Here is a 12,542-nt window from a genome sequence, read left to right on the forward strand (position 1 = left end):
CACCGTGTTCGGCTGGCTGGTGGACGGCTGTTTTCGGCTTGGGCTGCCCAGCAGGCCAGCACAGCCGTTCCCGTTTTCGGCTGGCCCACTGCCCAACATTAGCAGCCCCGGTCGCCGTGTTACGCTCCCTCTCCCATCCTCCGCCGCCGTCATTCCCGTCGTCGCCGTGCGAGGCATCGGCGTCCCTCCGTCGTTGGGGCCGCCTGGAGCGCTCAGATCCAGCCGGGTCCGGGCGGTTCCTCGCTGTTGCGGACCGAATCCCCCACCGCCGGCTACCTCAAGCTCCACCCGCTCCTCGGTCTCCTGTGCCGCCGGCCTCCTCCTCGGGCTCCACCCGCTTGTCGCCTGCGCCGCCACCGGCCTCCTCCCGCAGGCGCTCGCGACCGCCCTCCTCGCTGCGGCCGGCGCGCTGTCCGTGGGCGCCGCCGCTGCGATTGACCACGAGGACGTCGGGTGGGCGGCGGTCGCTGCGCTCGGTTCCGCGGGGCGCTGCTGGGTGCCGTCTTCCCCGCGCCGTACTGCGGCCGTGGGAGGTCGTTGCTGCAGTACCCCCTCGGGTAGGTCAGTGGATTGGGGAAAGTTAGGGTTTCTCATACGTCATGACCAAGAATACTACTCTAAGTTAAAGGGAAAGGATACCGAGAGATTTGAAAAACGTACGAGGACAATCTACACAATTTTATTTTTTTCAATCAAGGAAATATTGTAAAGCTTTTGTGCCTTTTGTTCTGCGTCCATTTTCTGAACAGATAGATAGATATTGTACAATGTGTCCATTACCTGAAAGAAAAGGGATCGTGGAAGCTAAAGAAAAGAAATTTTCTCTTGCCATTAGTCTTTCTTGTAAGTGTCCAAATCCATTCATTATGACTGTACCTGTAGTTCTTTGAGCCTTTGATACTATGTCTATAATCAGATTATTTTGCAGGAGATAATATTCAAATTGTGAGACTGGAGTTGAAGACACCAGGAGTTACGTCAAGAGCTTGAAGAAAAGATCTCTCTGGTCCAAGACGTTGGAAGAAGTAAGTAGCTTTTTCGCTGTAGAATTCTCATGTATGCTATATCAGCCTGCCTGTCCAATATTGCATATGACATAAATATTGTCTCGAGCAAAAGCATTAAAGTGATGCATTGCGACCACACTTACACCGCATCACTCATCTTCAACCTATTTGCCACCACTGTCTTTAGTAGTGGCTTGTATGTTGAAGACGGGTTGCAGACATGGTTTTTTATGCGGGGCCTTTTCCTACTGAGCACGAGCACGTAGCCGACATAAAAAACCCTGTCTGTAACCCATCTTCAACATACAAGCCACTACTAAAGATAGTGGTGGCGTATAGGTTGAAGGTGAGTGATGCGGTGTAACTGTGGTGGCAATGCATCACTTTAATGCTTTTGCTCGAGACAATATGAATGTGATAATGTGAAGTACTCTAATTAGCTAAAGGTAGACAAGGTTTTCTGTTCGCCTTGATTGGTTAGGCAGATCTATGTGGTCAACTCTAGTGTTTGTGGTCCATCTTTGATTTAGTGTTTTCTGTCCATCCTTGTCTTTCTTTCATGCAGTGTTAATTTTTTTTTTACTTGAATGCTTCATGCAGTACTGGGAACAGAGTGCATTATGGCCACAGTGAAGGAGGATCCTGAACTCTCATTTCCACCTGGATTTGGACCTTTTGTTGGCCTTGCATTGCAGGGTACCCAAAACAATGTCAAACCTGGTGGTACTCATTCTAGTTCAGTGCAAGTAGCACAGAGCATTGAAAAAGATGTCAAAGTTTTGGAACCCAATTCAGCGCATTGTAGGAGTGGCACACCTGCCAGTACTTCTGGGAGCCATAGTTGCAGGAAATCACTTCGTAACAGGCCTCCAATAGACTATAGCATCTATGACCTTACCTCAGATGAAGAATCTGAAATTGAGTCAGCAGAAAAGGTTTCTTTTGTGCATTTATCCTTCTTTATTCTGCAATACAAGCTGAATCTTTGTACTATGATTTTATTGAGTTGCTCAATATTGTCCTATTTTGTGGACAGGGAGTAAGATCAATGAGACGTAGGCAACAATTACCAAAAGGAGTCCTTCGAGGCTGTACAGAATGTGCTGATTGTCAAAAGGTTCGATTAATCATGCTAAATTGCTGGAGTTGCTTCTCTGGAGATGTTTTTTCGTGGATTATGCACATTACATCATGCAGGTTGTTGCAAGGTTTTTTCTTGGCTTATGCACATTACATCATGCAGGTTGTTGCAAGGTGGAATCCATCTGGTGCTCGCAGGCCTGTTCTTGAGGAGGCTCCTGTTTACTATCCATCCGAGGAGGTACCTTGTTAATTTTTGTATCATATCATACAATAGTATGTCTGTACAAGGTTTAGTTTTGCATAAACTAATCACTTGGTTCCATCTTGTAAATTAGGAATTCAAGGACACCTTAAAATACATTGAGAGTATACGGCCTACGGCAGAACAATATGGAATTTGTCGCATTGTTCCACCACCTTCATGGAAGCCTCCATGTCTTCTTAAAGAGAAGAACAAATGGGAATGCTCAAAATTTTCTACTCGAGTACAGAAGGTCGACAAGCTCCAAAACCGTAAATCATCCAAGAAGAGCAAAGGAGGTGGGATGATGAAGCGGAGAAAGGTTTCAGAGCCGGAAGATATTGCTAGCATTAATCACAATCAAACTGGGATGCATCAAAGCCCAGAGAGGTTTGGATTTGAACCAGGACCAGAGTTTACACTACAAGCATTTAAGAAGTATGCGGATGACTTCAGTGATCAGTATTTTAACAAAGATGCATGTGGGGACTCACCACCATCAGTGGAAGATATTGAAGGCGAGTATTGGCGCATAGTTGAAAGTCCCACTGAAGAGATAGAGGTACAGAACTTTTTATTAGCATAGAGCACCTATGCCCTTTGCAATTTTATAACTATGTTTGAGCTTTAGAAAATGCAATCTCTGTTGATCCTGAATTTGAGAATCTTTTATTCCAACAAAAAAGAATTTGGGATATCTTTAGATCATGGTCCTGTTGGTTTCTGTAGCTTTTCAGTGCAGCTTTGTTACATCTGTTGACCGAGTTGCCTGTAGTAGCATCTTCCAAGTTCTTATATCTGTTAGGGATGTTTTTAACATATATTTGTGCTATCTTGTAACTTGTCAGAAAACCTGTTCTCATATAGGTAATATATGGCGCCGATTTGGAGACTGGAACTTTTGGTAGTGGTTTTCCAAAGTTCTCTCCTGAAGTAAAATCTGATGGTGAGCATAAGTATGCAGAATCTGGTTGGAATCTAAACAATTTGCCTAGACTGCAAGGTTCAGTTCTATCGTTCGAGGGTGGTGACATCTCTGGTGTTTTGATCCCTTGGGTATATGTCGGCATGTGCTTTTCATCATTCTGCTGGGTATGATGGTTGTCAACACAATTACTTTTCTTGTAATTATGCTAAGTATAAAGATTATCCAAATTTAGTATTATGATGTCATGTCTGGGTGTCTGCTGACAGCATGTTGAAGACCATCATTTGTACTCTCTGAACTACATGCATTGGGGTGCTCCAAAGATGTGGTACGGAGTTCCAGGAAAGGATGCCGTGAATTTGGAGGTAGCGATGAGGAAACATCTACCAGACTTGTTTGAGGAGCAGCCTGATTTGCTTCACAATCTGGTAAGTGTTTCTCTCTTGGTTGATGACTGTCAACTAGGGTTTAGGGTATGAAGCCACCATTACTGTGTCTTCTCACTTGTCTGGAATCTAAAACCTGCAACCCTCCCTCCCTCCCTCCTTCCCTTTGATTATGCTGTAACAGCATTACAAATAGTGAGCATTTGTGGAAGTGGCACTGCGTGATATTAAAAAGAGGGCACTATTTCTTTCCTAGACCAAAAATTGTGTCAGCAAGTAAACCACTTGTTGAAATATTGCAGCTTTTCATATAACGCCTCATGAAATGCTATTGCATTAAAATCAAACACTTGCATGTGCAATAGACAGTAAAACCTTAACTGTACATGTGCAAAGTAAAGATGGTCAACATTATTTTTCAACATATGTGCAACATGAAAATTAAGTATGACGGTCTGATGGCAGATATGTGGGATTTGGCTTTTCGTGGCTTGTGATGTTTGTGCGAGTTGCCTTCCTTTTGGTACATATGAAATGTATGGGGCCATGGGGTGCATTTATAAGATGTCAACACCTTGTGCAGGTTACTCAATTTTCTCCATCATTGCTTAAATCTGAAGGAGTACCGGTCTACCGATGTGTTCAGCATGAGGGAGAGTTTGTCCTGACATTCCCACGGGCATACCATGCTGGTTTCAATTGTGGTTTCAATTGTGCGGAAGCTGTTAATGTGGCACCGATAGATTGGTTACCAATTGGGCAGGATGCTGTTGAGCTTTATCGTGAACAAGCCCGGAAAATAACTATTTCACATGATAAGCTGTTACTTGGGGCTGCAAAAGAAGCAATAAGAGCTCAGTGGGACATTCTTTTCCTCAAGAGAAATACTGCTGATAACTTGAGGTGGAAAAGCATGTGTGGACCTGACAGCATCATATGCAAGTCACTTAAGGTAAATTGGCTATTCAACTATTTACAAGTATTTTTTATTTAAAATGCAGTGAAATCTGACATAATTTTCCTGCATAGGCAAGAATCGAGATGGAGTTGGCTCAAAGAAAGGATATATGCTCTACATCTCAATGTAGAAAAATAGATGCTGAATATGATTCTGCAGATAGGGAGTGTGCATTTTGCTACTATGATCTGCATCTTTCTGCCTGTGGTTGTCCATGTTCCCCAGAGAAATATACTTGCCTTGTACATGCGAAGCAGCTTTGCTCATGTGACTGGAGTAAAAGACTTTTCCTATTCCGTTATGATGTCAATGAACTAAATATCTTAGCTGATGCTTTGGGTGGGAAGTTAAGTGCTATTCACAGGTGGGGTGTCTCTCATCTTGGATTAAGTTTGAGCTCATGTGTTAAACGGGAAAAGGAGCAAGATCTGAAGACTCTTCGGAGAGCAACTGATGGCCCCAGAAGGTCCTACATGACACATGCATCAACAGTATCATTGTCATCTTCACTGGTTTGCAATGAACAGAAAAGCTGTGGAAATAAGATGCTGAACTCAGCTTGTTCGGAAATGAGTACTGCTGATCCTTCTGCAGATCAACTAAAGTTGGGAAATGTTTCACCACAAAAGGAGCCATGGGTGAAGAATGATTTAGCATGTACACTAAATACTGGTGCCAGCCAATTACAGTATAATGGAGGGCCTGGAGGTGACAAAAACACAGCACCAAGTTTGTCAGTTCGTGCTGGTCAATCATCTTCCAATGTTGGGACAAGGTCCTTAAGCACTTCTGGTGAATACAATAAAAATGCATACAGCTCTCTGCCAGTAATGGTTGATCATAGAAGCAATATGAAGCCTAGTTCAGAAAGCTCGATCAATTCCCATGGGTTAATGACATCTAACACTAATGCATCTCCGTGTTACTCTTACAAGGATAAAATACACATAACACCAGAGACTAATGCATCAGTGATGACGGAGAAAGATAGCAATCAGATTCGTGCTGCATCAAGTCAGCACTTTGTGAGGACTATTTCAAGAGCACAAACTGTCTCTCAGGAAGCATCAGTTAGTGTGTTTGCTTCAAAGCCACTTCCAGGTCCTTCACTTGTGAAAAATACATATGGAGGTTTTAGTTCAAGCAGTGCCCATCTTGGTCATCCAAATTTTTGTAATCAGCAACCAAATGATGGGTGCCTTCAAAGAAAATCTGAATCTTTATCTGGTCGGGAAATTCGGGGGAATTCACCTTTATTTGTGCAACCTGGTTTAGAAAATGGAAGTCCACAGAAGGGTCTTCGCATAGCCAATGTTGTGCATCGATTCAAGAGCTCAGTTGAACTTTTGGAAATCGGTGTTGTTCTATCTGGGAGGTTGTGGTCCTCAAGCCAAGCAATTTTCCCAAAAGGTTTGTTTTTCCCTGGCAATGGATACCTCCATGCATCTTGCAGTTGCTTTTCAATTTGGAAGCAACTTTGTTATTGGGAGCTACTTTTTGCTGCTTTGCCATTCTTAAGTGTTTTTAATATATTGCGTATGACAATATTCATGCTAGAGGAATGTTTGTTGTTTGTAAACTACTACTCATGGATGTTTTTCCTTAGATTTGATTCTCGTCAGCAGTTTGATATATGTTTTGCTCTTTTCCTTGGCATGATTATCTTTGTAAATGCAGGGTTCAGAAGCAGAGTGAAATACTTCAGCATTATGGATCCAACACAAATGACTTACTACATATCTGAAATATTAGATGCTGGACTGCAGGGACCTCTGTTTATGGTAAGTTTCAGTTTTTTGTACCATCTGCGCACCTGTTCTTCAGTATGTTTATATCTGTCAGCTGATGCATTTACAGGTGACTATAGAAAACTGTCCAGGCGAAGTTTTTATCAATGTCTCTCCTACCAAGTGCTGGAGCATGGTCCGTGAGAAGCTGAATATGGAAATACGGAAGCAACTCAGCATGGGAAGAGCTAACCTTCCTACACTACAGCCTCCAGGATCAGTTGATGGTCTTGAAATGTTTGGGTTGCTGTCACCTGTAATAGTTCAGGTGAGGAAATATCAAACACACTTGTCTTGAGAAATGAAAAAGAAACTCTGAAGGACACAACATCATGAGAAATTGAATTTTGTTCCAGGGTTGCATAAGTTTACCATGGTAGATGCTAGCTGTCCTTCCTGGCTTGTTAACGATGTAGACATGTAGTTATGCAGCTTGCCCTATTCTGTTATTTTTTTTGGAGTCTGACTGAATCTGTGCAAACTGAGATATTATTTGGATTCCTTTCAGGCAATCGAGGTGCAGGATAGAGATCGGATCTGCACAGAGTATTGGAGGTCCAGGCCCCGTGTTGTTGCTGGAGACAGTGGCAGTCAGCATATGCTGCCACCTCAGGGTCCGCCGCACATTGCGCTTCTGAGGGGGCTGTTCCAGCGTGCCAGCCGCGATGAGCTGCGAGCCCTGCAGAGTCTACTGACGAGCAATAGCAGTCTGGATGAGAGCTCCAGGCAACAGGCTGCCCAAGTCCTGGACGATGAGATTGCCAAGCAGTGGCGCTGACGAACCAAAATAGGACATCTAATCTCTTGACTGCGTGAAATTTTTGGGATGGGACCAAGCAGGTAGGCTTGCTCATTCCGTTGCCCATGTGCCCATTCTTTACATTCTTTGCGTTCATGCTCCATGACATAAGATTTTACCGCACCTGGTTCTTATGTGATTCGGATGATTGACACCTCACCCACTGACCATACCGTTCTGTTCCTAAATGTTGAGATAAATATTCCCTGTCTCTGAAACTCTTGTGGTGTCCTTGCTGTTTTTTGCTGAACAAGTCATTTCTAGTTCTGCTGCTTTTTTTTTTTGAAGCCAAATATTTTACTGGTTGGTTGTGCATCAGAAATGTGCAGGACCAGTTAACTTGAGCAGCTGCCTTAATATGCCGAGTTGGTCAGAGCGAGAACTTCATGTTCTCCGCTGCACATTCTGTGTATGCCGGCCGCTGCTAGGCAACAGTCATGCTAGATGCTAACAGGGAACTCATAATAAGGTTGTTGGTCCCTAAGTCGTTTTGTGTCTGTGCAGTGCGGATGCAAAGTGATGACGTGCGCACGTTGCTAGACTTATCGTCGCCTAGAAGGCTCTTGTCTGATCCTATCCATCCATGGCCTCCTTCAGGGCCGGCCCTGGAGCAGTGCAGGTGTGTGTGCCGCCAGATTTCTTTGGATAGCATGCTTACTAAAGGTTGCTTCTTTGGTTGTGACATGTCAGGCTTAATCAATTCTGCAAGATACTTTCACACTGGTAGAATCTGTTTTCCAGTTTATCAGGATCCGCTGTAGTTGATTTAGCGTACAATCGAAAAATCTTCAGATTTGTTCAGAAACCTAAGACGAGGGAGAAAAAATTCTCAGTTTCATCTAATGATGATAGATGATGATAGATAGTGCAGTATAGCCAGAACAAGGTGTTGCATAATATAAACCCTGGGAAGAAAGGGAGTCTGGTCGATACATCTTTTTCTGCTCCTTTTCTATATGTATGTACATCAACTATGGAGTTTTACCCAATGAGCTGATGAAAATCCAGTCAAGTTCTAGTTCCTTGAGTGTGTCCGGGCTGATGTAATAGGATGCTGGTGTTTGAAATGTGTCATTGCTGCATGATCCTGAAAGCAGCCTTATTTGGTTAAGATGGGCAGCCTCTCTCCTGCCCAGTTCTTTCCAAAAAAAAAAAGAAGTGAAGAAGAAAGAAAGATGGGTAGCCTCATAACTGTGCTTATTCTTTTATCGTGGAATCAGTATATATCTTTCGTTGCAGTTTTAATTCTAATTTGTTCTGCTTGGGGTCATTGGTGTTTCTGAAATATTTGTCGGAACGCATTGTGCTGCTGTTTGTATTGTCAAAAGTTGAACATTTGCCTTGTATTTCTGGATAGAAGATTTGCTGTGCGTTTAACTTAATAGCCTAAACGATAGAAAGGATTTTCGATACTAAATCTGTCTTGACTTCATTGTCTGGTGTTCCTACTTGGAAGATGTGAAGATGTGTACAACTAGCAGGGAGAGGACAGAGGAGCATGGTAGAATATGGACCGTGTGCATCTTGTTTCCTTTTACAAGACGACTGCTTGACTTTTAGCTGGTGGGATTGTGCGGCGGATTTCGAATCTCTGTCTACGATTCCTGCACCAAACCGAGCAAAACTATTGGGCCACGTCGCTTGCATTTCTCAGCCATTGGATCTTGCATCTACGATTCTACGGTGAAAATCAGGCACACGCGCAGGCGTTTCTCGGCCATCTTCTCGACACTTCAGGCGGCGGCATCCCCTTGCGAGTAGCACGGCGCACACCCATCATTACTTCCTTGTTCCTCTTCCTCCCGCCAGTCCACTGCTGCTCCACCGTCTATTCCCCTCCAAAACGAGCAGAAGGAGCTCGCGACGGTCGCATCCTTTCTCCCTGCTCCTCTCTTCTTCTCCACCGGCTCTCCTCGCGCAGTGTCTCGCGTCGTTCCCAATCAACAGTGCGAGTGCTTCCATTGTTGCTGCTCCTCATATCCATCGGCGTAGAACCTGCCGGCCAGTAGGTGGATTGGATTGGAGGGATCCACAGCGGCCGGCAATCATCAGAGATGTGGCCACAAGACAGTAACGTATGGCGGCAGCGGCTGCTCCACTAATATTGCTGCGCTCGGAGTCGTATCGTATGAAAACTGAGCAAGCGTCGTGCCTAATGCCGACCCCGTCGCATAACGCAATGCGGCCAAACGCCCGCCGCCCGCCTGTCGTACAGGCTTGTGCCACCGTGACATTTGTTGCAGATGATGGCAGACAGCGACGGCAGTCTCGGAAATGCTTGCGTGCATGCCACTACAGGAGATGCACACGATGTGCTCGATGATTTGATTACGAGAGATGACGCTACTGATTCTCCTCCCCCATGTCCAGTAAAATGTATTTATCGAATGATTTAATTTACTGTAGTGACAGATATAGCAACAAGTGCCGACGAGACTGATTATGTGCTACACTAAAATCTAGGCCGAGTGCCATCAGGTGCAAGCAGCGCTCAGCTCTCTTCCTCAAGATATGAAGATAATGGCAAAGAACGTCCGATGACCCCCTGCCAATTTATTTATTCAAGGTTGATTTCTGCTTCTGCATTTGTCTCTGCTGACAAGTTCAACTCGGATGCCCAAGGAGGAGGCTCAAGGAGAAGCGATTGGTATGGCTCTCACCTCCCTTGCTTAATATATAGGCGCTCTTTAGGCTGGTGAAAGGAAAAAAAAGGTAGCAAAGAAAAACTCTGTTAGTCACATGAGACATATTTGAGTAATTATTTGTCGTGCTTAGTGTCGCGATATTAAGAAATGCAATGATTCTAATAGATTTTGCTTCCAAGATGAATCAGAGGGTAGCTAAAACTATAAGTATACTCAAATTGGTCCAAGGATGCAAGTACATAGTCATTCCATGGATAAATATGATCTATGTTTGGTATTTTCCATACATTAATAGATTGTTCTTGACCTCAATCACTAATTTAGATCACTAGAGCTGCAGCACAATGTATCAAAAACTTTTAATAATACTCAGTACTATATATATTTTTCTTACTCTGATCACAAAGGGTTAGATGCACTATACTTTACCCACTCTCATCGCAAAAGGTTAGATGCATAGATATACTTTTCATGCATTAGTGTGCAATGCAAACAAAGTTATCCATTCAGCTATTGATCAATGCTGCCTTTTTAGAATCATTCTGGTTTAAAATAATTTTAATTAAATCAAATCACAACTCGTATCATTCGTTACTTCTACACGAGCAACATTATACGTATAATTTGAACACCAAAACGCGTTGGAATCAAAAGTTGCTCAACATAGAATTTGATTAAGAATTCAAAAACTACAACTTTATTATAGAGCGAATTTTAAAATTAAAAATGCTTTCACAATTCATTTGCACAAACGCTTGCATACGACCCGTTGTACCTACAATTTGGACTACAAAATATCTTCAATTTAAAAAAATGATGAATACAAAAGTTGCTTACAATTTTAAAATCTTCAACTTCACTATATAGCATTTTTTTAAATTCAAAGTATTTTTATAATTCATTCAACATAACATCTTAATTGATAATAATATAATATCGTACCACCGTTCTTTTATGACTTCTCATGCTACCTCCACAATAACACGAATACATTAAGTATCCAAGTAATTGTGCTCCACCATCCCTACTAAATTATCTTACTCCTTCTTTCACCATAAAAATATAATATTATACTACTATTTTTCTATAGTTTCTCTTGCAACCTTCACAGTAACACGGTATATTTCAATATATACATAGCTTTTAAAAAAACATCACATCTATTAATTACATCATGGTCATAATTTTCGTAACTGCATTAAGTATCCGACTGATTGGTTTATAGATGGCTAGTCGATGGAGGAATCATTTTCATATTGTTTTCTCTACTATTCGTATCACCTGCAGTTAGAATGATAAAGAGCACATAAATGGAGAAGCAGATTGAAAATGTTGTTTCATGGATGACTAATCGATAGAGGAAGTGTTTTCATATTGTTTTGTCTGCTATCCGTGAATTGGTGCAAGCCCACAATGTTTATTCTGTAATAATATGTTCACCTGACAATATATGAAAGCTAACTGTCTTTTCATTCGCCATCGCATGGTATCAGCAGATATTCAGCAGTTATTTGAATGGCCATATTCCAATTTAACAGCAGAGAGTAGATACCTGTATGATGAATAATGTTCAGAACAGAGGCACCATCATACCCAATCGCAAAATCAGGACTAACTGCTGATCAAGGCTATTGCTCTGAGCACTGACAAATGCACACATCGTGTTTGAAGCAAAACTGGATGGCTGGCCAGTCATCACTCAAGATAGTGAACTCAATGTTATTTAGTTACGAACAGCTGAAAGCTGCAGGCTGACTCACACGTTCAACCATCCTCAGTACAACCAAATTTCCTATCCCTTTTACTTTTTTATACAAATACAAACAAATAATTAAGGTCCAGCTGCTGGTACGCGAAAGAATGGGTGCTGCTCCAAGAGACCAAGAGGAGACTCGCTTGGTGCCCGTTCGCAGTTCACATCTTGCATCCGGAGGTCGCCATCTTGCACGCCCGCCCGCGCACGCATGTCGCATGGGAGCCCTCGTCGCACTCACGCTCCCGTCCGGCACCCTCACTCCAAGCCCCAGTCGCGCCTAGCTGATCTGCCGCTCCGACAGGGTGACCCGACCCATGCGCGCCGGCGCGCGACGCCACGCAGGGGTTTCGCGGCCAGGGCCCCCATGCACCCGCTCAGCGGCTCCACTGGCGGCCATGGCCGCAGGGGCTGCACCACGCCGCGCGCGTGCTGGCGCGCGGCCAGGGGCTTCACGGCTAGGGCGCCCGTTCGTCAAGCCACTGCCGACGGTCGGACCAGCAGTCTCCATGCTAATGGACCAGAGCAGGGACGCAATGAAGCGCGAACAAAGATTGTGTAAAATATGTCATTGCAACTAACGATTACTTGTAGCATTTGAATTAGCATCATGGTGGTTGCAATAAGGCACTGACATTTGCTGCAAAGGTTAACTGCATATCGTTGTAGGCATCACAGAAGTGTGTAGGCACTTTTACAAAAGATGTACTGCACAGTCAGTAACTTCTTCATGTCTTCAACTGTTTTTTGGTTGAAATAGAAGTGCCATATCTGCGATATTTAAATGCTCTAGGAATGCCTATTAAAGTTCACAAAAGCCTCTTCTACCAGAATTCAAGGGATGCTTCTTTTTTCTTTCTTTCTAAAAGATCCATCATTGTGCTCCTCTAACAGCACCTGTGTATACAATAGAGAATAATAGTTAAAGAATTAGTCAATGTTGTGAAATATAAAA

General features: G+C 43.4%; 1 protein-coding gene across 15 annotated transcripts; it reads left to right on the forward strand.

Moving 5' to 3' along the window:
• Positions 1–12: 12 nt before the first annotated feature.
• On the forward strand, positions 13–12,314 carry LOC120688542 (lysine-specific demethylase JMJ703-like). Of its 15 annotated transcripts, none has more exons than XM_039970894.1 (15): positions 13–656; positions 750–843; positions 929–1,025; positions 1,608–1,942; positions 2,044–2,124; positions 2,251–2,328; positions 2,426–2,893; positions 3,199–3,423; positions 3,526–3,687; positions 4,229–4,597; positions 4,675–6,013; positions 6,281–6,384; positions 6,461–6,658; positions 6,899–7,230; positions 7,694–8,434. In XM_039970894.1, the coding sequence occupies exons 4-14, from the start codon at positions 1,628–1,630 to the stop codon at positions 7,166–7,168; spliced, it is 3,609 nt and encodes a 1,202-aa protein (XP_039826828.1). In that variant the 5' UTR covers positions 13–656; positions 750–843; positions 929–1,025; positions 1,608–1,627; the 3' UTR covers positions 7,169–7,230; positions 7,694–8,434. The 15 variants fall into 15 exon arrangements, with proteins under 15 accessions (XP_039826828.1, XP_039826831.1, XP_039826836.1 ...); XM_039970897.1 differs by having other exon boundaries at positions 46–557; XM_039970896.1 differs by having other exon boundaries at positions 66–656; positions 917–1,025; positions 7,694–8,344.
• Positions 12,315–12,542: the final 228 nt, after the last annotated feature.

This window comes from Panicum virgatum, chromosome 9N, assembly GCF_016808335.1.
Source record: "Panicum virgatum strain AP13 chromosome 9N, P.virgatum_v5, whole genome shotgun sequence".
Lineage (NCBI taxonomy): Eukaryota > Viridiplantae > Streptophyta > Magnoliopsida > Poales > Poaceae > Panicum > Panicum virgatum.

What these genes read in the sequence shown, in the direction of transcription:
- LOC120688542 (XM_039970889.1), top strand. Translation starts at nt 1,595, where the DNA reads ATGCTTCATGCAGTACTGGGAACAGAGTGCATTATGGCCACAGTGAAG. An exon ending in CTGATTTGCTTCACAATCTG is followed by an intron (nt 3,688 to 4,228) that starts GTAAGTGTTTCT and finishes CACCTTGTGCAG; the next exon opens with GTTACTCAATTTTCTCCATC. An exon ending in TCATATGCAAGTCACTTAAG is followed by an intron (nt 4,598 to 4,674) that starts GTAAATTGGCTA and finishes TTTCCTGCATAG; the next exon opens with GCAAGAATCGAGATGGAGTT.